The 22,137-nt window shown below is 55.7% G+C and overlaps 1 protein-coding gene across 1 annotated transcript in view; it reads left to right on the plus strand.

Moving 5' to 3' along the window:
- SDK2 (sidekick cell adhesion molecule 2) overlaps window positions 1-22,137 on the plus strand; it is a 244,242-nt gene that overhangs the window by 186,304 nt on the left and 35,801 nt on the right. Inside the window, exons 19-34 of the mRNA XM_045182412.2 lie at window positions 5,137-5,332; window positions 5,518-5,616; window positions 6,015-6,206; window positions 7,352-7,473; window positions 8,768-8,877; window positions 8,980-9,130; window positions 11,365-11,602; window positions 12,323-12,438; window positions 13,112-13,301; window positions 14,580-14,678; window positions 15,641-15,835; window positions 16,855-17,056; window positions 17,893-17,996; window positions 18,535-18,605; window positions 19,457-19,592; window positions 21,068-21,124. Coding sequence (XP_045038347.2) covers window positions 5,137-5,332; window positions 5,518-5,616; window positions 6,015-6,206; window positions 7,352-7,473; window positions 8,768-8,877; window positions 8,980-9,130; window positions 11,365-11,602; window positions 12,323-12,438; window positions 13,112-13,301; window positions 14,580-14,678; window positions 15,641-15,835; window positions 16,855-17,056; window positions 17,893-17,996; window positions 18,535-18,605; window positions 19,457-19,592; window positions 21,068-21,124 — 2,278 coding nt within the window. The remainder of the gene's footprint in view (window positions 1-5,136; window positions 5,333-5,517; window positions 5,617-6,014; window positions 6,207-7,351; window positions 7,474-8,767; window positions 8,878-8,979; window positions 9,131-11,364; window positions 11,603-12,322; window positions 12,439-13,111; window positions 13,302-14,579; window positions 14,679-15,640; window positions 15,836-16,854; window positions 17,057-17,892; window positions 17,997-18,534; window positions 18,606-19,456; window positions 19,593-21,067; window positions 21,125-22,137) is intronic.

Consider the following 22,137-nt stretch of genomic DNA (forward strand, 5'->3'; position numbering starts at 1 on the left):
GGCACAAGAAGCAAGTGACTTGTTCCAAGTCAGAGGAACAGCAGAGCTCAGATTCAAGCTCCAGAGCCTGAACGTTTTCTTGCATTAAGAAGAAAACGTGTCCGTTGGCTTAAATTAAAATAATAAAGGTAACTTGATTTTTTTCTAAGTACAAATGCATACGAGCAGGGATTCTGTTTCTTGCTTCTTTGGCCTCAGTATCACAGGGAGAAAAAAGCAGTGTTTGTCCCCTGCAGACCTCCAGTGAAAATGGACGTTCCCCCTTTTCATCAAAAAATACTTCAAACATCTAGAAAGTAGGGGGAGGCCTGTAACAAACCCATTCACAGCCGCGTGTGTTCCGTTTACTTTCCAGCCTTCTGCCCATCCCCTGCAACAGTTTGAAGCAACTCCCAGGATGCAGCCTTTCACCTATAAATATTGCTGTAAAGAAATATTATAAAGTATTTAAAACATTATCATTCCTGTGCCTAAAACATACCAACAGTCCCCATCGGTGTGGAATTCCCCCCGCGGCAACACCATTTCTCTTACTAGTTGGTCTGTTTGCTTTCAGATCCACAGAATTACATTTGGTTGGGGTTTTTTTTTAGGTCTCAGCTGATCTATAGATTCTCCATCCCTTCCCTTGCTCTCTTTCTGTTTCTAGTAATTTATTGAATAAAGAATCTCAGTCATTTGTACTATGGAATTTTCCACAGCCTGGATTCCATTGATTGTCTCCCGGTGGGGCCATTGAACACGGGCCTCCGAAAACTGTATTTGCAGTAAATTGGAACTTAGAATGAGAAGCTTGATCAGATGCAGGTTGGAGGGGTTTTTTCCCACGATATTACTCCCTCGACGGTGTTGTGTGTTTTCATCAGAAGGTATCAAGTGTGGCTGTCTCCTACTGGGATGTGACCGTTGACCGTCCTTGTCTGATCTATTATTTCAATAGGAGTTGCAAAATTGAGACCGTCAAATGTTATAATTCTGCCTTGATTTATTAGCTGAAATACTTTCAAAAAGGAGAGTTTTCTCCTGACCAACTTGTTGGTTATCCAACAGTATGGTCCATGTAGGAAAAGCATGGGAAACACTCACTTCTTTCCCATGACTTACCGATTTTCAGAATAATGACGTGGTTCCTTAGCAACATCAACGGTGACAGGTGACTTTGGATTGGGGTGAGGGAGGCATCTTTTTGTTTTGTGTTGTTTGGGGTGGCATTATATACTTAAGGATTTTTTAAATACCTTTGATATGTCTCAATCCACTGTCATTATAATTCTTTTTTTTTAAGATCTTATTTATTTATTTTTAGAGAGAGGGGGAAAGGAGAGAGAAAGAGAGGGAGAGAAACATCAATGTGTGGTTGCCTCTCGCACACACTCTACTGGGCACCTGGTTCACAGCCTGCACTCAGTCCACTGAGCCACACCAGCCAGGGCCCATTATAATTCTTATTGATGCCAAATTTACTCATCATTGGCCTCTTCAGGTTGACTCATGAAAGCACTTGTCATGGCCCCAGTAGTCTTTAACCCCCTCCTTGCTATCCATGGGACAAGATGTTCCAAAGTTTCCACATTTCCTGCACCATGCCTGGGATCAGCCCTGTCTTCAATAAGTCGTGTTCCTTTAGCAGGAAGGATAGTTAGATAGCACAGTCTGGGCCCCGGGGGTGCTCCTTATTCCAGCACCGGCTGCTGTTTCTACGACAGCTAGGAAATACTTTTTTTTAAGATAAAACACTTACTGATACTTCCAATTCAATTTCAAGACTACAAGCTCCTTAATAATCTCATTAGTCTTTTGCCTGCATCTTTTTTCTCCAGCCCGAAAACGCAGCTCCCAGGACACCAAGATAATTACCCGCCTCCCCCACCCCACAAACGCCCACCGCGGTTGCAGGCGGGAATACCAACACCGTGATTACTGAAAGGCGTTTCAGATCACTGGCCGTTCTTTTCGTTTTTCGAGTGTGTCCCAGTTGGGATGTTCTTCACACCACACATCACGGAGCTGCTAAGTCTTTGGAAATAGTTTCGCACTGTGTCGTTTTGCTGCAACTCAATACACGGTTAAGCTCATTTGTTTCATTTTGGTTTCGATTTTTAGGGATTGATTTTTTTAATTTAATTTCATTTTGTAATTATGTAGTCTCTTTACATGGCTCTAAAGTTAAATCTACAGAGCAAAGTAAATTCCGGGGAAATCAGCCTGAGTTCTGGTCCTCTGCCTTCCCCACAGGTGTGCTTTCTTTTTGTTTGTTTTGGCTTTTCCTCACATTGGTTTAACATAAGCAGGTCCATACCTATCTAAAGGCATAGCTTCTCCTTTCGGGATGAGTGACACCGTACTCTGCACACTCCCCACCTTGCTTTCTTGTCTCCGTTCCATCCGGAGATCACTCCACGGGAGCACTGTACAGAAATGCTCCTCGTCCCTTCCCTCACATCTGTGTCGTTCTCCACCACGTCACTCTCCCACGGTGCAGCCCACCTGCTCCCCAGTGAAGACATGCTTGGGGTTTCCAGTCAAAGGATATATATATATATAACCCTGCTACTATTGCCACATTCCCCCATTATATTTTTAAATTGTTAGTTTAATTTTTGAACAAGAAAGAAATTCACGTGATTCAAGCACCAGCAGATGTGAAGAGATGACCCACTCCAGGGAGCGGCTGCTGCTGTTTTCTTACATTCCAGGAGGTGTTGTGTGAGTCCGTGCAGGTGCAAAGGGGCAGACAGAGAGAGGGAAAGACAAAGGATGGGAAGGAGAAAATTTCCCTTTTTTTATTTTTAACTGCAGAAGCTAGCAGGCCACATACACCATCCTAATCCCCAACCCCATAATGCTCCCACCAGGTAGCTACGACTGTTCCCTAGAGTAGCCTGAGGCCCAGAGAGGTTGAGTGACTATCCCAGGGTCACAAAGCAAGTAACAAGAGCAGGCACAGATGGCTAAGAGACCCCCTAACCCGCAGCTAGCTGTGGTCTTCGTCGAAGGTCTCCGGTCCTCAAACCAGAAGCCAGATCCTAGTGTCAGTTCCTCGGCCACCCTGAGCCTCAGTTTCCCTTTACATAACAGCACGGGACAGTGGTCCCCACGTGGTCCTCAAGGTGCTGAGGGACTGGGACTGGTCCGTGATGGCTGAGCCCAGGGCCAGGCCCACAGTAAGAGCCCCCAGACGGCAACCTGCCGGGTGTCGCTCTCCCCGAGGTCCCTTCCCAGGGCTGCCTGGAGCCCAGCTCCTCTCAGGCGATGGAAGGTGCAGGAGGCAGTTAGAGTGGACCCGGCCCTCAGGGAGAGGCCTCTCAGCACTAAGCCTCCTGCTCTTCAGATGCAGCTGGAGGAGGACGAGTGGCTCGAACCCCAGAGTTAGTATTTTGCCGCCGTCGTGGGCTTCGGGTCTGAAGTCACTGTTGGGAGCGCAAACCACACTGCAGGTACCCTGTGCGCTTCTTCCGGGCCCTTTTAGGAGACAGTTTCGCGTGGTGATTGTGTTAGAGCGTCTGTAAAGACACACTTTGTGCTTTTCCTTTCATTCTTATTTTATTTATTCTTTTTTAAAATCCTCAGCCAGAGACATGCTGATTGATTTGTACAGAGAGGGGAAGAGAGGGAGAGAAACGCCATCGGTTGCCTCTCCTATGCACCCCTCCTGGGGACCAAACCCACAGCCTAGGCGTGTGCCCTGACCAGGGCCTGAGCTCACAGCCTTTCAGTTTACAGGACGACGTGCCAACTGACTGAGCCACACGGGCCAGGGCACGTCCTTACTTTTTAGAGGGTAGTAAGTGCAATTGGCCTAAACCCAATAAAATGATATTCACCCAGATTTTGCACTTGCTGGGGAACACACCACACAATTCATTCTAATGGTGTAATTAATTCAACTTTACATTAATTAAATTAAATGAAAACATTAAATTTGTTCTTAATCTACTCCAAAGAAGTTCAGCGATTTAATTGCTATGAAACAAGATAACCGAAATAAGGAAGATATTTAACATACTTATTAAATGCCACTTAGGATTTCTGATTAGTATTTTTAGGGTCTAATTAGTATCTGATTAACTTGCTATAGGCTATCTTTTCACAATACCAATTAAATTTTAAAACACCCTGTATAAACACATGTTTGGGAAGGGAGAAGATTAAGCATTGTCACGGGTGTGAGTTAATCAGGAAACATCAGCACGGTGCTGTTTTCTCTCTATAAATACCCATACTTACTAAAACTCGTCAAGTATTGCTTTTCACCATTAATTGCTATTTAATCAACTTCAAATAAAAGAGGAAATCTCTGAGACCAGCTGTCATTGTCGGAGACGGATGAAGGACTCAGAAAACAGGAGTGTGAGGGGAGGGGTCAAGAGGCAGGAAGAGCGGAAGGGGGGCAGGAAGCCTAGGGAGCCATGGGTGCTGCTTGTGGAGGGGAGAGTAGACAAAAAGAGATGTTGAACTTCCCTGGAGTTTTCTTGCTGGCTCCCACCTCGATGTGACGGTTAAGATGGAAAGAATAAGAGTTATCCACGAACCAAAGTTCCAGCTCTGTGGGAGCGCCCCAAGGAGGCTGCCGCCCCAGCCCAGGTGGAGGAAGGTGTTGGGATTAGAGATCCTCCGCTTCCTGCTAGCTGTGTGATGCAGACTGAGTCACTTGGCCTCTCCGAGCCTCAGCGTCCTCATTGGTAAAAAACAGGGACGGCTTCACGGGCGCTCAGCCCATGCAGTCGCCCAGGGCCCCTCACTCAGAAGGACCCCGTTCTGTTCAGTGCTCCGCTGCCGTCATCCTGAAATCCTTAATAATTCTGGCACAAGGGGGCCCTCCAATGTCATCTGGCACTGGATCTGCAAACCATGCAGCTGATCTCGGTAAAAGGTCAGATCTCTCTTTTGCGGGGTCGCTGCGGGAGTCTACAAAGCCACCGTGACTCATGGTGCCCTGCCATCACCAGAGTGACCACCCGGGACAGGCGCCCCAGGGCCCTGTGGGCATCTGCACAGCCCTCCCTTCCTAGGAGGAGGGCCAGAGGGACCTGGGCTCCTGGACACTCTCTGTCCATTAACCCAGCCTGTCGCAGAGCGCTTCGCCTCTATTGGAACATTCTTGCTGCCCTGCCTTAATTGTTGGCCTCTCCCCAGCTAATTGCCTGGGAGCCAGAGCAGGAAGAGGAGGTTACCATGGTGACTGCCCGACCCAACTTTCAAGACAGCATCCACGTGGGCTTCGTGTCTGGCCTGAAGAAGTTCACGGAGTATTTCACTTCTGTGCTGTGCTTCACCACTCCTGGAGACGGCCCCCGCAGCACCCCCCAGCTGGTGCGCACCCTTGAGGATGGTAGGCACCACCCAGCCCCTTCAGTCTCTGCCCCACCCACCCACCCTTGGGGCAGGCACAGGGGGTCCTGGTCTTGTCTGCCATCCTGGGGCACCCCTGGAACACCACAGGCTGTCTTGCAGATGGTGGTCTCTCTCTGGCTCTAACTGGTGTTGGGTGGGGTGGGGGGCCCTTTTGGGGAACAGTGCCTGGGCCTGTGGGACACCTGAGCTTCAGTGAAATCCTGGACACCTCGCTGAAAGTCAGCTGGCAAGAGCCGGGGGAGAAGAATGGCATCCTCACAGGTAGGCACTGTGGTGTCACTGAACCCGGGTGAGGAACAGGTCATTCAGTCCATCCCTCAGCCTCCCACCTAGTGTCCACTCAAAGCTCCCAGCAGCCGTTCTTTCTTAGAGGGGGCTTGGAGGGGCTCTCGGTCCCTCCGCTCTGTGACACAGCCCCAGGCCTCAGCGGCCACCCCGATGACTTGCCCTTCTCCTGCAATCCCCTCCCTACCAATGGGGTCGATGCACCGAGGGTACCCCTGGGGCCCCGGGCAAGATGCCCCCACCTGCCTCAGCCCCAGAGCTTCCTGTGGGTGGCTAACTGCCAGACTAGTGAAGAGGTGAGGAGCAGGAAGAGCAGGAAGGCCAAGGCCAGCTCACGGCCACAGCCAAGCTCATGCCACCCGGGGCGTCCCCAGGGTACCGGATCTCCTGGGAGGAGTATAACCGAACCAACACCCGCGTGACACACTACCTGCCCAATGTGACCCTGGAGTACCGCGTCACAGGCCTCACTGCGCTCACCACCTACACCATCGAGGTGGCTGCCATGACCGCCAAGGGCCAGGGCCAGGTGTCCGCCTCCACCATCTCTTCGGGGGTGCCTCCAGGTAGGTCCCCACTCGGGCGGACCCCCAGCCTCTTGCATCCCACTCAGGAGGTCCCTTCTCTTTCAGGAATGTTGGCTTCCTTCCCACTGAGCTCTCCCCTCCCTCGGGACCATGGTCCCTTGGGTTCTCCCTAGAGCAGGCTCTTTCTCCGGATTCCAGGGCTCAGGGGGGAGGGTCCATGGGCTCCCTGCCGCTTCCTCCCACAGCTCTCAGAAAAGCATAGGCTCCCAGAGACGCCACCCTTGTCCCACCACCCCTCTCCCCTCTCCTCCACACAATTCCACACCAGTTAGCGGTACCCGTGACTCAGGGGAAGAATTCCCACTGCTACGCAGAAAGTCTAGATAGGATTCCAACCAATGCAAGTGTTGGCTGGGGAGGGACAGAGCAGAGTGGGAATAACCTTGGACCCAGCCTGAAGAGCCAGCTGGGATCTACTCACAACTCTAACTTATGCCAAGCTCTGCGACCTTGAGCAAGTCAGTGCCCCCTCTGTACCTCAGTTGCCCCCTCTGTATTGATGAAAATGTGGACCAGAGAGCCCTGCGGCCCTGCCTCGATCAGGGAGACTATGCTTGCCTGACCTGGCCAGACCCCACAACCTGCCCACCCAGTTTTGGTCAACCCCAAGTGACAATGGCAGTCACACTGAGAAATATTTACATGGTGTCACCACACTCAGAGCTAAGTGCTTTATCTGCATGAACTCAGTCCCTAAAGTAGGTGACACTGTGATCATCTCCATTTACCGAGAAGGACGCCGAGGCACAGAAAAGTTAGCTAACTTGCCCAAAGATACACAGCGTGGAAGCAGTGGAGGTGGATTCTAATTCACCGACATCTGACCCCAGAATCTGTACTGTTTCTGTTCCTCCTGAACCCCAGGGTTCCTGGTCTGAAAACAGGGTCTGCCTCCTGCCCCCACCCTCCGTCTCACTCCTTGGGTTTGGGAGGGGAGGTCGGTTTGGTTTCTTCCTAAGCCCAGCTAATTTTGTGTGGCCTCCAGCTCCCTGTGAGCATCTCACACACACCCAGACCCCAGCAGAGGAAGCCCTAGGAAAGTGTGAGACGCAGCCCGCTCTGTGCCCGGACGGCAGGGTTCCCTTCTCACCCCAGACCCTCTCCCCTCTGTCTTCCTTTGTCAGAACTCCCAGGGGCCCCCGCCAACCTGGGCATTTCCAACATTGGCCCCCGCTCCGTGACCTTGCAATTCAGGCCGGGCTACGACGGGAAAACCTCCATCTCCCGCTGGCTGGTAGAGGCCCAGGTAAGACCTGTCAGAGGGGCGCCCTGGAGGCCAGGCAGCCCGCTCCCAGCCTCGGGCGTGTGCATGCTCTTGGGTACAAAATCATACGTGTTTCTACCTACGTGAATTTTTACATGCAACCATCAGATGGCCAAGCACCCGAAATGCCCATATTCCCAGCACTGTCTCACCCCCACGTCACCTCCACACCTGCACACCTGTCACACAAGTGCACACCAGTCCCCTCAGGGGGTTAGTGACTGGCTGGCCTAGGAAAATAACCAGCCGCCACCCACAGCTCTTTATTTGCTGAATTTTATTATTATCGTCATTATTACTACGTTCCCATTCCCCCACCCTCTACCCGTTGGCAATCATCAGCTTGTTTTCTGTACCTGTGGGTCTGTTTCTGTTTAGTTTATTCATTTGGTTTTTTAGATTGCACATGTAAGTGAGATTATCTGGTATTTGTCTTTCTCTGTCTGGCGTGTTTCATTTAGCATAACACCCTCTAGGTCCATCCATGTTCTCACACATGGCAAGATTTCCTTCTGGTTTTTGGCTGAGTAATAGTCTGTGCATACATATATGTACCACATCTTTACCCATCCATCCAGGCGTGGACACTTAGGTTGCTTTCCTACCTTGGCTATTACTAGTAACGCTGCAGTGAGCATAGGGGTGCACATTCTTTCTGAATCAGTGTTTTGGCTTTCTGTGGATAAATACCCAGAAGTGGAATTGCAGGGTGGTGTGGGAGTTCTATTTTTAATTTTTTGAGGAACCACCCTACTGTTTTCCACAGCGGCTGCACCAATTCACGACCGCACCAATGGTGTGAGCGGGGTCCCTTTTCTCCACCCCCTCGCCAGCGTTCGCTGTTGGTTGATTGATGGGTGATAGGCCTACAGCCCTGTGAACCCATGATTCTCAGCCTTGGCTGCACAATGGGAGCATTCAGGGGTTCCAGCGACTTAGCTGGGGTTTTAGAAGCCTGCCAGGGTGTTCAGGGAAATTGCCTGGGGAGCCTGTTGAACACACAGATGTCAGCCTCAGGTGATCAGCCAGGTGCTGGGCCCACACAGGAGCAGGTTTATGGCATGAGATTCTGATGCGGGAGGGGCTCGGGGTCACACATGAAGGCATGTATAAAGGCCTGGACACATGGCGGCCCCATCTGGTGCCCTCCAGGTGAGCCCTCGGGTTTAAATCAAGACCTTCCCTGGGCAGGGCTTGAACCCCTTAGAAGCTGGGGCTCAGAGCACCTGCCTTGGGCCCGCAGATGGGAAGGTCTAAGGGCATCTCCCTTCTCCAGGTGGGTGTCGTCGGGGAGGGAGAGGAGTGGCTGCTGATTCACCAGCTCAGCAACGAGCCTGACGCCCGTTCCATGGAGGTGCCCAACCTCAACCCCTTCACCTACTACAGGTAATAGAGCAGGAAGGAGAGGGCTGCCCAGACCGACCGGATGGGCTTCGGCCCTGGGGTCCTGCCCTCACTATCTTGCTTATCCCCTTCCCCCTACCCCAGCTTCCGCATGCGCCAAGTGAACATTGTGGGCACCAGCCCACCCAGCCAGCCTTCTAGAAAGATCCAGACCCTCCAGGCGCCCCCTGACATGGCCCCAGCCAATGTGACCCTGCGCACGGCCAGCGAGACCAGCCTGTGGCTCCGCTGGATGGTGAGGTTCCTCAAGGGTAGCGGGGGTGGGACGTCTCACCATCCTCATCACCTGCAAAGGTGTCATTGCCTCCAAGGGGCCACATCAAAGGGGCATCCACCAGAACGCCTACAGCTCACTCCTCTCATTTACACCGCAACCTGGAAAGGTACCTGACAATCATCCTTAGCCAAATGCCCCACCTGAGGAGAGGGAGCTAGAAACAGTGTGTTGGGCATTGCCCTGTGCCAAGCATTTTGCATTTTTAATTCCATTTAATTCTTCCAGTAAACCTGCAACAGACATGTTCTTCTCCCAGTTTACAGGCAGGGTCTCACCCACAGCCACCCAGCTTCCAGGGGTGAGCCTGAGGTTCAGGTGTAGGTTCTACCCACACCAAGTCGGGAGCGAAGGGTAGCTTCTGAGGTTGAAGGGGAGGGGACAGAGGGGCCGTCAGGCTCTCAGACATACTCACAGGTTAGAGTTGTCACTCCCCCAGGTGACGCTGCAGGAGGAAATAATACTAACCTGCGGAGGGCGTGCTCTCCGTCAGGTACTGTTCCGGGTGCTTTATTCCAAGCCATGCTTTGAACCCTGTCCACACGCCTGCTGGGGGAGTCTGGGCCCCAACACTCACAGCCTCACCACTGGGCCCACTGCCATCCGTCTTCTGGGGACCATTCTCCCCAGGCTTTCCCCCAGGACACCATGTCCCTGCACGGATCCCACAAAGCGGCACTCCGGGAGGCGCTCAGAGCAAATGGGAATTCCTAGACAATAAATGGGAGAACAATGAATGCCCCATAGCCCAGCCCCTCAGAGAATCCGCGAACAACAGCTTTGGGAAGGGCCCGCCCCCCAGGTCCCCGCGGCCACACAGCTCTTTGTTTGCACATTAGGGCTCTCACTAGCTGAACAAAACAGAGCCGCCAAGTGCTGGGCTGTGGGCGGGGTTACAGAGAGCCGAGACTGCCTTTCTCGGTGGGGAGAGACTGATTAAAGGAGCTGGTGGCTCCCTCGGCCCCGGAGGAACGTCGATTGTTAATCAGGAGTCCCCTCCCAGGTGTCGGCTGCGCTTCAGGCTCAGACAGGCTTCTGTCCCTGCTGGCCTTTCCGTCCCTTTTCCCCCAGGCTCTGCTCCCTTCCGGGCTGGCCCCTGCTAACCTCCTGTGTCGCACTTTAAAGTTCCCAAATACTAAAAGGCTAAAGAGTCTGATAGTGAGGGGTGGGAGGAGAATAAAAGGCGGCTGCCCCAGCCCCTCCAGTCCTGCTCGGTGGTACCCGGCCGGTTCCCTCTCCTCAGCAGGTAAGGGAGCATGCTCACAGGCCTTCGCCAGCTCTCAGGCCCATCCAGCTTCACTGAGGACCTAGGAGCGGGGCTAGCAGGAGGGAGGAGTGTGTAGGGAGTGGGGCAGAGGCCGAGGAATGGGAGGAAGTGGGTTAGACTGTGGGGAGCCCTTGGGAAAGCAGAATGGGGGTGAGAGCTGAGGGTTCCCCAGCTCCAACTCTGCCACCTTCAGAGGAGAATCTGAAGGTCGACCCTCAACTGACACAGGCTTCAAATCACAGTCTCCCCGGATGTACATATACCTCCACTGCTTCTCAGCATTGCCCAAGTTCATCCAAACAACCTTGGGCCAGAGACCATAGCCCCACTAGCCTAGTCAGAAGGCCCAGGAAAGGAACACATCTTCCTTCTTTGCTGAGACTCAAACAAGGAGAAAGAGACTGAAAATGCAGCACGAGAGACTGAAGTTTGCGGGACAGAAGGACTTCCTGACAGTGACTGCTGCCCCACCCTTAGGCGGATGCCATCTCCCCACACTGATTTTTCCAAGGCTGGCACTAGCTGAGACCAGGCATGTAGGAGGCAATACATAAGTACATGTTGGCTGCCTGAGAGAGGGAGTTAAGTGGTCGAGACAGCCAGGGCCAGGGATGCCTCGCTCATCAGTGTGTTGGACAGATAGCCTTGGTGGGCCTGCCTCCTGGGTCCAGCTCCCTTGGCAGGGTGGTTAATTCATCACATGCATAATGAAGAATGGATGGTGCCTCTCCTTAAAGCCTGGCATGGAAAGATAGGGAGATGGGGGCAGCCAGAAACGCAGAGTTTCACAATCTAAGCCACACCCAGGTTGGATGCTGGGCAGAGTAATCTGGAAGGCTTTCTGGAAGAGGGGACACAAGCCGGGCATTCCTTTGTACACAACGTAAGCCTGTCCTGACAGCAGTTCTTTCCCCTCTGCCCTCCGCAGCCTCTTCCAGAGATGGAATACAATGGGAACCCTGAGTCGGTGGGCTACAAGATTAAATACAGCCGGGCAGATGGCCACGGCAAGATACTAAGCCACGTGGTCCAGGACCGCGTGGAGCGAGAGTACACCATTGAGGACCTGGAGGAGTGGACAGAGTACCGCGTCCAGATCCAGGCCTTCAATGCCATCGGGAGTGGGCCCTGGAGCCAGATGGTGGTGGGCAGGACGAGGGAGTCAGGTACTGCCCCCTCGAGCCAGCCACCCTGTGACTTCCCGTGACCTGTGGCACAGACATCCCCCACCTTTGTCTCTCTGTCCACAGGGCCTTCCCAGGGCACAAAAGCTGGAGCTGTTGTTCCCACCCCACACAGCCTGGGCTCCCTGTCATGTTTGTGCTCAGTCTCAGCAGAGCCCTGCATGTTGCCTGTCCCACAGCCTCTCACTGTTCACACTGCCTGCCCGCTGTCCCCGTCTCTGTGCCCTCACCTTTAACCCTGATGCCAGGAGTGCCCGGAAGAACCTTAGCATAGGGGTTGGGTTAGCTCCCAGAACACCCCAGAAACACAACCAGCAGCTCCTAGGGGCCTGGCAAGAGGTCACCTGCAGAATGTGAGCCCCCAGCCTGCAGGCAACCCTCATTTGTCCACACGGGGTTTGCCTCACAGTGGCTTTTTCCTGGTACCTTTTACTTCCACGCTGGCCCGGCCCCACCCCTCACTGCTGTGCAGGCAGGAAATGCAGGCTCATCCTAATGTTAGGCTGAGCAGGGGGTGAGGAGGGGGCCAACCTGCAAAAAAACAGCATCTGCAGCATTCCAGAGCGAGAAGGAATCCTGGCAGGGAAATCCTCTGTTTGGGGCCGTGCTCTGCTTTCTGCCCCAGGCCCCCCTCCACTCCCGTCCACTGTGGAGTCCACTTTGGGTCCTGACATCATTCTCTTTGGCCCCTCTCTCCCCCAGTGCCCTCCTCTGGCCCCACCAACGTGTCTGCGCTGGCCACCACCTCCAGCAGCATGCTGGTGCGCTGGAGCACGGTCCCCGAGGCCGACCGCAATGGGCTTGTGCTGGGCTACAAGGTCAGTCCCGGATCTGAGGATGGGACAGGTCTGAGGCTCTAACCTGGCTTCCCCAGCCAAGGTGCCCTGTCCTCATGACCCCTGGTGCCCAAGGCCCTGCCTTCTAGAGTGACACAGGGAATCTGTCTGACTTCCCATCCACTGGTGGCCAGAGAGTCCTCCCTTAGGGGTGGGGAGGCTTCCAGGGAAGGCACAAGGTCCTTGGGGCGCTCCACCTCCCCCAGGAGGCTACACTGGCCACCCCAGGCCTTACTCTCAGCTCCAATGGCCCCAGCTTCAGTTTCTATAATCTTCTAGAATTCTTGCCCAATGCCAAGCCTATCTGCATAGTCCAGCCCCGGCCTAGAAGTTGGGAGATGTGACTTCAAGGTCCTGGCTTTGCCACTAGTAGCCATGTGACATTGAGCAAGTCACACGCCCTCTCTGGGCCTGTTTTCCTACCTGGATACTCTCTAGGGAACCTTCCAGCTCTGCCGCTGAGTGTGTCTTTGTGTGCCCCCCCCTCCTGGAGCACTAGCTTTCCTGTTCCCATGCCTCCCCAGGGCCAAGCCATTCCAAGGAGCCCAAACCTATCTGCTCCATCCCACCCTCGGCTCCTGGGGAAGGGACTTAGGAAAGGGGCTGGCAGAGCAGACCCAGGCCAAGGCCCTCACCCTGCACTGCGCTCCAACAGGTGATGTATAAAGAGAAGGACTCGGACTCCCAGCCCCGGGTCTGGCTGGTGGAAGGCAACTCGTCCCTCAGCGCCCAGCTCACAGGCTTGGGCAAGTACGTGCTCTACGAGGTCCAGGTGCTGGCCTTCACACGCATCGGGGATGGCAGCCCCAGCCGCCCTCCAATCCTGGAGCGGACACTGGATGACGGTGAGTTCCGGTCCCTGAGAGCCGGGAAGCCGCCCTGCCTCCCACCCCTCTGGGTTCACACTCTGTCCCTGAGAGCAGCTGGTCACTGTGCGCCACCAACCGCACTGCGAGGTGATGCTAAGTAGAGACTGAGCGTCCATGAGGAAGAAGGGACCACCCGGGGCAGTTCAACATCTGATTCTCGTGCTCTCTCTGGGTTAAGTGTAAGGAATACAGACTTTGCGCCCATTTTGATGTCCTGCTCACCTGGAGCAGGTTCACTTCGAGTCAAGGTCGTGCAAGGAAAAGGCTGGCTTCTTCCAGAGCACAAGCCTCCAGGTCCTTTTTGCAAAAGTGCCACCCCAGCGGGGCTTCGGGCATTCACCCCTGCAACCAAGGCTGACTGACAGGCGCCCCGCACCCTCCCCGCTCCCCTCACACACACTCGCAGCCTGTGCCCCACATACATTTGTGGGTCCAGACAAGAATGCAAAGGAAGCCCAAATACCATATGTCTGCATATTCTAAAGTTATAAATCAAGCTAATGAGCTGTTAAATTAAATATGTTCTATCCTTCTGCCTTGACAAATGTATCCTCAGATGACCTGGAAGGCCAAGTTCAAGTTTAGAAATCTCAGACTTCTGGGTGTACTGTGCTAGAATGAGGCATCACAGGAAGAGTCCCACCCTCCACCCCCAGATCCCCCTCCACCTTGGTTTTTCCCACCCTCTCCTCTAGCCCACGTCATTCAGTCTCCATTTACATGCCCCAAACACCTACCCCTTGGCCATCCGTCAGCCCACAGGCTCAAGACCACACGTGTGAACCTGAGGCACAGGCTCTTGCAGACCCTGGCAGCATGCTTGGGGCCGTCTGGGCAGGGAATTCCAGGATCCCTGGGTTCTGGGGCGAGGTGTAGGAAGAGGAGGGTGCTGGCTCAGTGTGGGCGCGACCCCTGCTCCACAGCTGCTCCGCCACACAGGGGCAGGAGGTCAGGCCTGGGGTGAAGTGCCCAGGTCTGTGGACACGGACATGTGTGCATATGTGCACACACGCTGAGCTCCAGGACATAGAGCTCTGGTCCTTCTTGTTCCTGCCAAATAATGCCCATTTGGGGGCAGAAACCTCCGTGATAGCCCCTGCGTGTGAAGATACCGTGCCAGGCATGGAGCAGCACTCCACGAAATTTTGTGGAGCTCAGCGCCACCCTCCACGCTGCTCCTCGAGACCTGAACTGGGCACAGAGCTGAGCAGCAGCTGCACTCACTGTCGCCCGCCTCTCCTTTGTCCCCTCCAGTCCCAGGACCACCCGTGGGCATCCTGTTCCCAGAGGTGAGGACCACCTCGGTGCGGCTGATCTGGCAGCCCCCTGCCACCCCCAATGGCATCATTCTTGGTAAGCGTTTACCCTTTCCGTGCCCTGCCACTGGGAGGAGGGGTGAGATGCGGATGGGAAGCACACTTGGTGTTGGTGTTGATGGAGGGGGGGGGGGGGGGGTGTGGACACGACGAGGCCAGGAAGTGCCCCATCTCCTCGAGCACAGTTCTGAGTCTTGTTTCTGCCACCAGAAATCTCAGTCTGTAAGATTATCAGTTAGAGGGCAAGGTCAGGGCTCAATGTACCCCCAAGAGCCCCAGAGCCTCTGCCTCGTGGTCATCTGAGTAAAGCTCAGCTGCTGTTCCTAAGTGTGACCAGGGGAGGGCGCCCTGGCTGGCTTAGCGAAGCCATGCTCAAGGGTGGGAAACAGGAGCTAAGGCACAGGGAAGGATGGGGCAGATCAGTTGTATCATATCATATTCAGGTCCCCCCCCAACACACATACACACACACACACACACACGCAGCCTTGTGGGAGAAAACTCGAGTTGAAAACTTGAGCAAGTCAGCTCCCTGCATGGCCTCAGCCCCCTCACTTGAGGGCCGGACCCCACCACCCTGTGCCTGGCCCAGGCTCTCAGTCCTGATGTCCTGCAACACCTGGCCCAGATGAGCGTCTCAGAAAGCAGACTGCAGAAGGGCAGGTGCTTTGGACTTGGAAATATCTGGGCTGGAGTTCTAGCTCAGGCACTTCCTAGCAAGTAGTCTGGTCTCTCCAAGCCTCACGTTCCTCGCCTGGGGCTGTCACAGGGTCACAGACACTGTGTATAGAGTCCCCGTCCATGGCCCCCACACAGTCACACTCCTCACGTGGCAGCTGAGGACACAAGAGTGACCAAGAGGGCTTCACGCAGACGGGCCCCAGCCCAGGAGGCCCCCATGCAGACATCGTGGTGGCCAAGGAAGCAAAGGCCCTTTCCCGGGGTTCTGGGGGCAGCTGGCCCTGCCTCTTTCTGAAGCCTGTGTCCTTCCTCCCCCAGCCTACCAGATCACACACCGTCTCAACGCCACCACAGCCAACACTGCCGCCGTGGAAGTGCTGGCCCCCAGCGCCCGCCAGTACACGGCCACCGGCCTCAAGCCAGAGTCTGTCTACCTGTTCCGCATCACTGCCCAGACCCGCAAGGGCTGGGGAGAAGCCGCCGAGGCCCTGGTGGTGACCACCGAAAAGAGAGGTGACTACCCACTAGGGCTGAGGAAGCCTGAAGGGTGCAGAGGGGCCCCAGCCCATGCTGGGCGTTCAGATCCTCTCCTAGTGGACAGATGGCTGGGATCAGCCAGCTAGGAGTCTCCTTGCCTGTCCTGGGAAGGAAAGTGGCTCATGTGCCTGACCGTCAAGGTCAGCGAGGGCTCTAGTGGAATTCCAGAGCTGAGCTGGGAGCTCCCTGCCAAGGACCCTGCTCCGCCCCAGCTGCTGGTTTTCTAAAGGGCAGACTGGTGAGACCTGCTTCTGAGACTGTCCAGCTGGGTAGAGGATGGGTTGCAGCTCTGGTGCCTCGCCCAAGGTTGGGTTTTCCAGAAACAGATGAGACCCACATTCCTGTGAATGGGATTTATTAGGCAATGTTCCCAGGAAGACCAGAAGGGCAGTGATCCTCAGCCAGGGGCTACTTTGCCCCCCAGGGGAAATGGGCACTGTCTGGACACATTCAGGTGGTCGCACTAGGAGGGAAGCGCTACTGGCATCTGGTGGGTAGAGGCCAGGGCTCTGCTTCACATCCTACAGAGCACAGGACGGGTCCCATGGCAAAGAAGCCTCCGCACCACCTGCCAGCGTGCTGAGGCTGAGAAGCCCAGCGGTAGGGCATGGGCCGTGAGGAGGAAGCTGAGGTCAAACAGGGTATGAAGCGATGTGCCACAGAGGGAAACAGTCCCTGTCCCATTCAGCAGCAGGGGACAGGATGGGTCTCATCTCAGTACTGTGGCAGTCAGGGAAAAGGAGATGGGGTGTCACGTCCTCCTCACTGTCCATCTCTGGCTGGGCTGCCCTCTAGAGGTGTCAATTCCCAAGCACCTGGGCCTCCAGCAGCCTGAGGACCAGTCGCTGACCAGGAGCCACACTGGGGCTGGCTGTCTGTTGGGATGGGGCAGGGGCCTCAGGCCTGAGCCCAGAGCACCTCCTTCCCCTCCTTGAGAAAGCACAACCTCTCCACCGCCAGCTCACCTGGCTCACCTGCTCCGCCCCACCCTGCAGACCGCCCGCAGCCCCCCAGCAAGCCAGTGGTGCTGCAGGAGGATGTGAAGGCTCGCAGCGTGCTGCTGTCCTGGGAGCCGGGCAGCGATGGGCTGTCCCCTGTGCGCTACTACACCATCCAGACCCGAGAGCTGCCCAGCGGCACGTGGACGCTGCACTCAGCCTCTGTGAGCCACAACGCCTCCGCCTTCCTGGTGGACAAGTGAGTCAGCCAGCATCTCCGCCCCACCTCTCCAGCACAGCCCATGCCCCCAAGGGCCACCCCCCTGCACGCTCAGCCCTGCAGGCCTATCCTAACCACCCTCCCTCTCTGAAGCTCTGTTACAGCTGCCTCTTAATTATCTGTTTCCGGAGCCCAGAAGCCCCCTTAGTGAAGCGCTCGCCATCCTTCATTAGCGTTTTCTCCCAGCCAGGCAGCCTCTCCAGCTTCATCCTTAATAGGGGAGTGGAGCCTCACTCCGAAGTTCTGGCTTCAATGTAGTTCCTAGTGGGCCGTATTTTTTACGTTCCAGTGGACGTGACCGAGAGTTCTGAGCAATACTTTCCTCCTCACCCTCCACCCCCAGTAAATCATAAAGGAAGCCGTTTGCCTGGAGAGCAAATGAGGCTTATAGAGCTGAAGTGCGGTTAACTCTTGAGAACCTCGACCCTCGCTAAATATACTAAATTCAGGAAAGGGATGGCAGTTCCCGGAGGGGGTGGGGTTGGTGCTTTCCTAGCAGCACAATTCTCCCAGGCGGGGAATATGCAGACCCTTCCTCCTGGAGACCTTTCCTCCTGGGAACCTTGTCCCCCGGGTTCCTATGGCTTGTAATGGAGCTAAAGGCGTGGCCACACCCCAAGCTGGCATGGTCTGGGGATGGCCTGGGAGCTCCGGACCCACATGACCTGGCCCCTATTTGTCCCACATAACAGACCTTCCTTCTGAGCCTCCACATTCCCTGCTGTGCAAAGGATCGGCACGATCCCAGAGCAGAGGTGACAGGGCAAGGCTGCTAGCGGGGATACCTCCACTCATTGAACCTGGTTCCCCCACAGGCTCAAGCCCTTCACATCCTACAAGTTCCGAGTGAAGGCAACCAACGACATTGGAGACAGCGAGTTCAGCGAGGAGTCAGAACCACTGACCACCCTGCAGGCCGGTCAGTGCCCCCAACCTTGAGTGTCTTTCTCTTGGCCCACTGGGCACTGGGCAATCTCTTCTGGGGGGTGGGGCCTCCAAAAATGGGAGGGGCACTGGGCCTGCTGGGCCCTTTGTCTGGCTCCCCGGGCAGAGTCCCATGGAGGTTTGGGCCAGAGGGGGGCCTTTGCCAGGGGCTCAGCACCCACACTCAGCCTGCCTCCTAGTGTGTTTCCTCTCTGACTTCCTCCAAGCTGGTGGCCAGCCCCAGAAAACCAGTGAATGGGAGTGGGGGAGCCTCAGCAGCAGCCTCCGAGGCCTGTGGCTCTAGGAGCAGACTTGGGGGGCTCTGGGCCTTTGGGTCTGGGCTGTGGTCAAGGCTCCAGCCCCTCTCTTCCTTCCTCCTGGCCCTTTGTGTGGAACTTGGCATGATGGCATGGCAGGTGACTCACAGTGGAGCCACCCATGGTTCAGAGTCCACAGGGTCTGGTCCCTGTGGCCTCCCAGGGGGCCTAATAAGTCCCAGCCCCCAAAGCTCACCTGTCTGCCTCTCTCCCCAGCCCCTGATGAAGCGCCCACCATCGTCTCGGTGACCCCCCACACCACCACCTCCGTGCTGATCCGATGGCAGGTATGGCCCAGCGGCAGGGAGTGGCCAGGCACAGCCTTTGCCACACGCAGGCCCCCTGAAGGGAAAGCCCCTGAAAAGAAAACAGGGAGGGGCCCCCCAAGCCCTCCCCCAGCCCAAGACCTCCTCCCTCAAATGACAGTGACCTAGTGCAGCTGGGAGCCCGGAGAGATTGGAGCAGATCAGGGCCATTGTGGCTTAGGGCGCTGGGAGGAGCCAACAGCTGCTAAGGATGCAATTAAGGATCACATAAAAGGCTGGATCGTTGCAGCAGGGTTTTTAAAAGAGGTATCATAAAAAGTAGCTTTCTCCTTCTCCAGAAGCCTGTTCTACTCAGTGGTGGACGGGAGCAGAAAGCAAAGGAGAAACAATCAGGGTGGAGGGGCACCACATATACAGGCGTGACCGCCCTTGTTCTGGCCCAAGAGCAGAGAGAGGACTGGACTCCCGGGAAACTCCAGAAACGCTGCCTGGGTTGCAGTCAAAGGGATCGTGTCAGGAAGTTCCTAGGCAAGGACCAGCTGTATGAGAAGAGCCAGGGTCAGGCAGAGGCCCCAAAGGGGCTGTGTGACCTTGGGCAAGTGCCTTAACATCTCTGAGCCTCTCTTTCCTGCTCTGTTAAATGGGAGGGCATGGTGATGCCTGCCCTTCCCTGCCTCTCAGGGAATGCTCCAAGGATGAAATAACCTCTCTGGAAATGCTTTGTGAATTAAAAATGCTCCATGTCACTCTGATTCATTTTCCTGTCCTGCTCTGTGGCCCCAGGAGGCGGGGGGCGGGGGGGGGGAGCAGAATGGAGAGAGGTTGAGCTGCAGCGATGCCAGCCCCTCTCCATTCCCCACTCCTCCCTGCAGCCACCGGCAGAGGACAAGATCAATGGCATCCTCCTGGGCTTCCGGATCCGGTACCGGGAGCTGCTGTACGAGGGGCTGAGGGGCTTCACACTGCGTGGCATCAACAACCCAGGGGCCAAGTGGGCAGAGCTGACCTGTGAGTGACACTCTGTGGGACCCGGGAGGGTGGGTGGGCACACTCTCCTCCCTGCCTGCAGCTCTCAGCTTCCCAGAATCACTAACCTGAAACCCTGCCACCTACCCCTTTGTGTGCCTCTCACCCCTGCCCCCTTTAGGCACGGAACGAGTGTGTACTGAGCACCTTCTATATGGCTCAGACCCAGTGAACAAAACATTCAGGGTCTCTGCCCTCTCCGAGCTCAGGGGGAGGAGCCAGGCACTCAAGCAGTAAACCCTGAAACAGACATCTAAGACGGTTGGCATGACAGCAGAGGAGGGCAAGTTCCAGGAGAGCCTAAGCCAGTGTCAGAAAAGCCTTCCCTGGGGATGGACACTGATGGATGGTTTCGTGTCAGTCGGTCCAAGGGGAAAGGGAGAGCCCAGCATGTGCGAAGGGCCTGAGTGGGAAGGAGGGCCAAAAGCTAAGCCCAGTCACCTCCCAGGGTAGCAGTCTGGCCGCCTCTGGTTTTCTGGGAAGGTCCCTGTTCTGCTTTGGGATCCTCAGAATCCAGCCTGCCACTGGGAAAGGTGGCAGTTCCAGGAGAGGCACAAGGGAGTGACCTGTTGCATTTTTAGGTTAGGAGGGTTACTCTGGTGGAGTGATGGCTGGCAATGGGATCCAGAGGCAGGGAGGCCACTTAGAGGCTAATGCCATAACGTAGGCGAGGGCGTGAGGCTGGAGCCGGGGTGGCTGGCTCAGGGGGAAGTGGGGAGCCAGTATCGGAGAGGACGTGCCGTGGACTCCACGACTGACTCATGTTGGGGACTGGGGCCAGGTGGGAGAGGGGGGAGTCCGAGGATTCGGGTGCCCAGGTGGGTGGTGGGACTGCTCACCAAAACTACAGAGACTATAGCAGGAGGAGAACATCCTCTGGGCTTTGATTTTTCCTCCCATAATTCCCTTAAACCTTTTGGGCCGTGCCTTTGAGCAAGAACCAGCAGACAGCAAAATGATGGAATGCGCAGCGAGAGCACGCGAATAAAGACTCGGAAGCAGTGGAGCCAACAGCTTGCGTTATTTTATTTATTTATTTCGCAGGCGAGCTTGTGCTTGTGACTTTATATGGCCTGTGTGTAATACGGTCATATTTCCTGGTGGGGAAATAGTTCCTTGTTCATATGAGGAAATTATGACCACTATTTCATGCTGGTTCTGCACAAGCTTAGGCAAGGGGGCGAGTTGAAGTGAAAGGGCCCCCCCAGCGCTGTCCCCTGGGATGCCAGGCTCCATGGGGCTCACAGTGCCTTGTTGACCAGGTGGGGGCAGCACTGTCCTGGGAGCTGCCTCCTTCCCGTACTCCTGCCCTGGCCCCTTACTCCCGGTCAGGGACCCAGAACACCGTTCCCTCTCTCCACCCAGTTCCCCTCATCTGGGTCTCTGTGGAGGGAGTGTGTGTACTAACCTCCTCTGTCTGCTGTCTCCCTCCGGCCACCCCCCTCCCTACCCAGTAGCCTTGTTCTCCGTGCGGAACCTGAGCCGGCCCAGCCTCACACAGTACGAGCTGGACAGTAAGTCTTGCATGACAGCTCCCGTCTGGGGCTGATGCCCACTGCAGGGATGGGGGGCAGGGCCTCTGAGGACTGCTGACCACAGGCCGAGTGCTGCGCCCACCTCAGGCTACTTCAAGGATGGGACCACCCTTAGCATGCATGAGTTTCCCAAAACACAGGAAAATGTAGGGGGTCACCCAGGAAGCTGTCATCCAGACCCCCATCCATCGGGCGCGGAATGGAAAAGCAACCAGCGCTGGGTCGGGGTCATGGTAGGAGCTATTGGTTCAGCTGGCTGGTTGGGCAGGCGACCAGGCCCCTGCTGCCCCTTCGGCCCGTCAAAGGCACTGTGAGGCATGGCTCGGCGCCCAGGCCCCACCCCCACCTTCCTCCCAGGAACCCAGAGGTATTCCCACTGGGTGCAAGGCCCAGCCCTTGCTACATTTCTAAAGTCCCAGCTGTGGTTCTCCCAAAGGCCCGGGGCCTGGGCACACTCTGCAGGACCAAACTGTCCCTCTCCTCCCTTCCTCGGCAGGTGGCCCGCGCAGGCTGCACAGCGGGCTCACCCCACTCCTACTCCAAGGGGCTCGGGAATGTCTGCCCAGGAAGGGAGATGGGAGGCTAGTCAGAGACAGGGTCACTGAGCACCCAGCGGGGACAGCATCCTCACCCAGGGTGCCGGGGCCCATTTCCTGGACTTACTCCCCTCCCAGTTTCTGTCCAGGCATCTCACCCAGGGGCCCCAAACTCAGCAAAAGCACAGGGTTTCACGGCCCGGAATTCACATCCAATAAGCTCCTTCCCTTAGGGCTGAGCACCCCGTGTAAAGAGCGGGTGCTGGAAACTTTACAGCATCTGCCGCGTGGGAAAGGAGTGACCTGTGTGCCGGGGCAGTCTTGGGTCACACCAGTGTCCCAGCATAAACATTAACAGTGCCCCTTTCAGTCGCAAGAGTGTGCCCTGTGTCACCATGGCCAGGAAGCCAAGCAGCAGCATCGGGGTCCAGGTCCCCAGGTTGAAGGTGGAGCCCC

The sequence above is a fragment of the Desmodus rotundus genome, chromosome 9 (genome assembly GCF_022682495.2).
Source record: "Desmodus rotundus isolate HL8 chromosome 9, HLdesRot8A.1, whole genome shotgun sequence".
In the NCBI taxonomy this organism is placed as follows: Eukaryota; Metazoa; Chordata; class Mammalia; order Chiroptera; family Phyllostomidae; genus Desmodus; species Desmodus rotundus.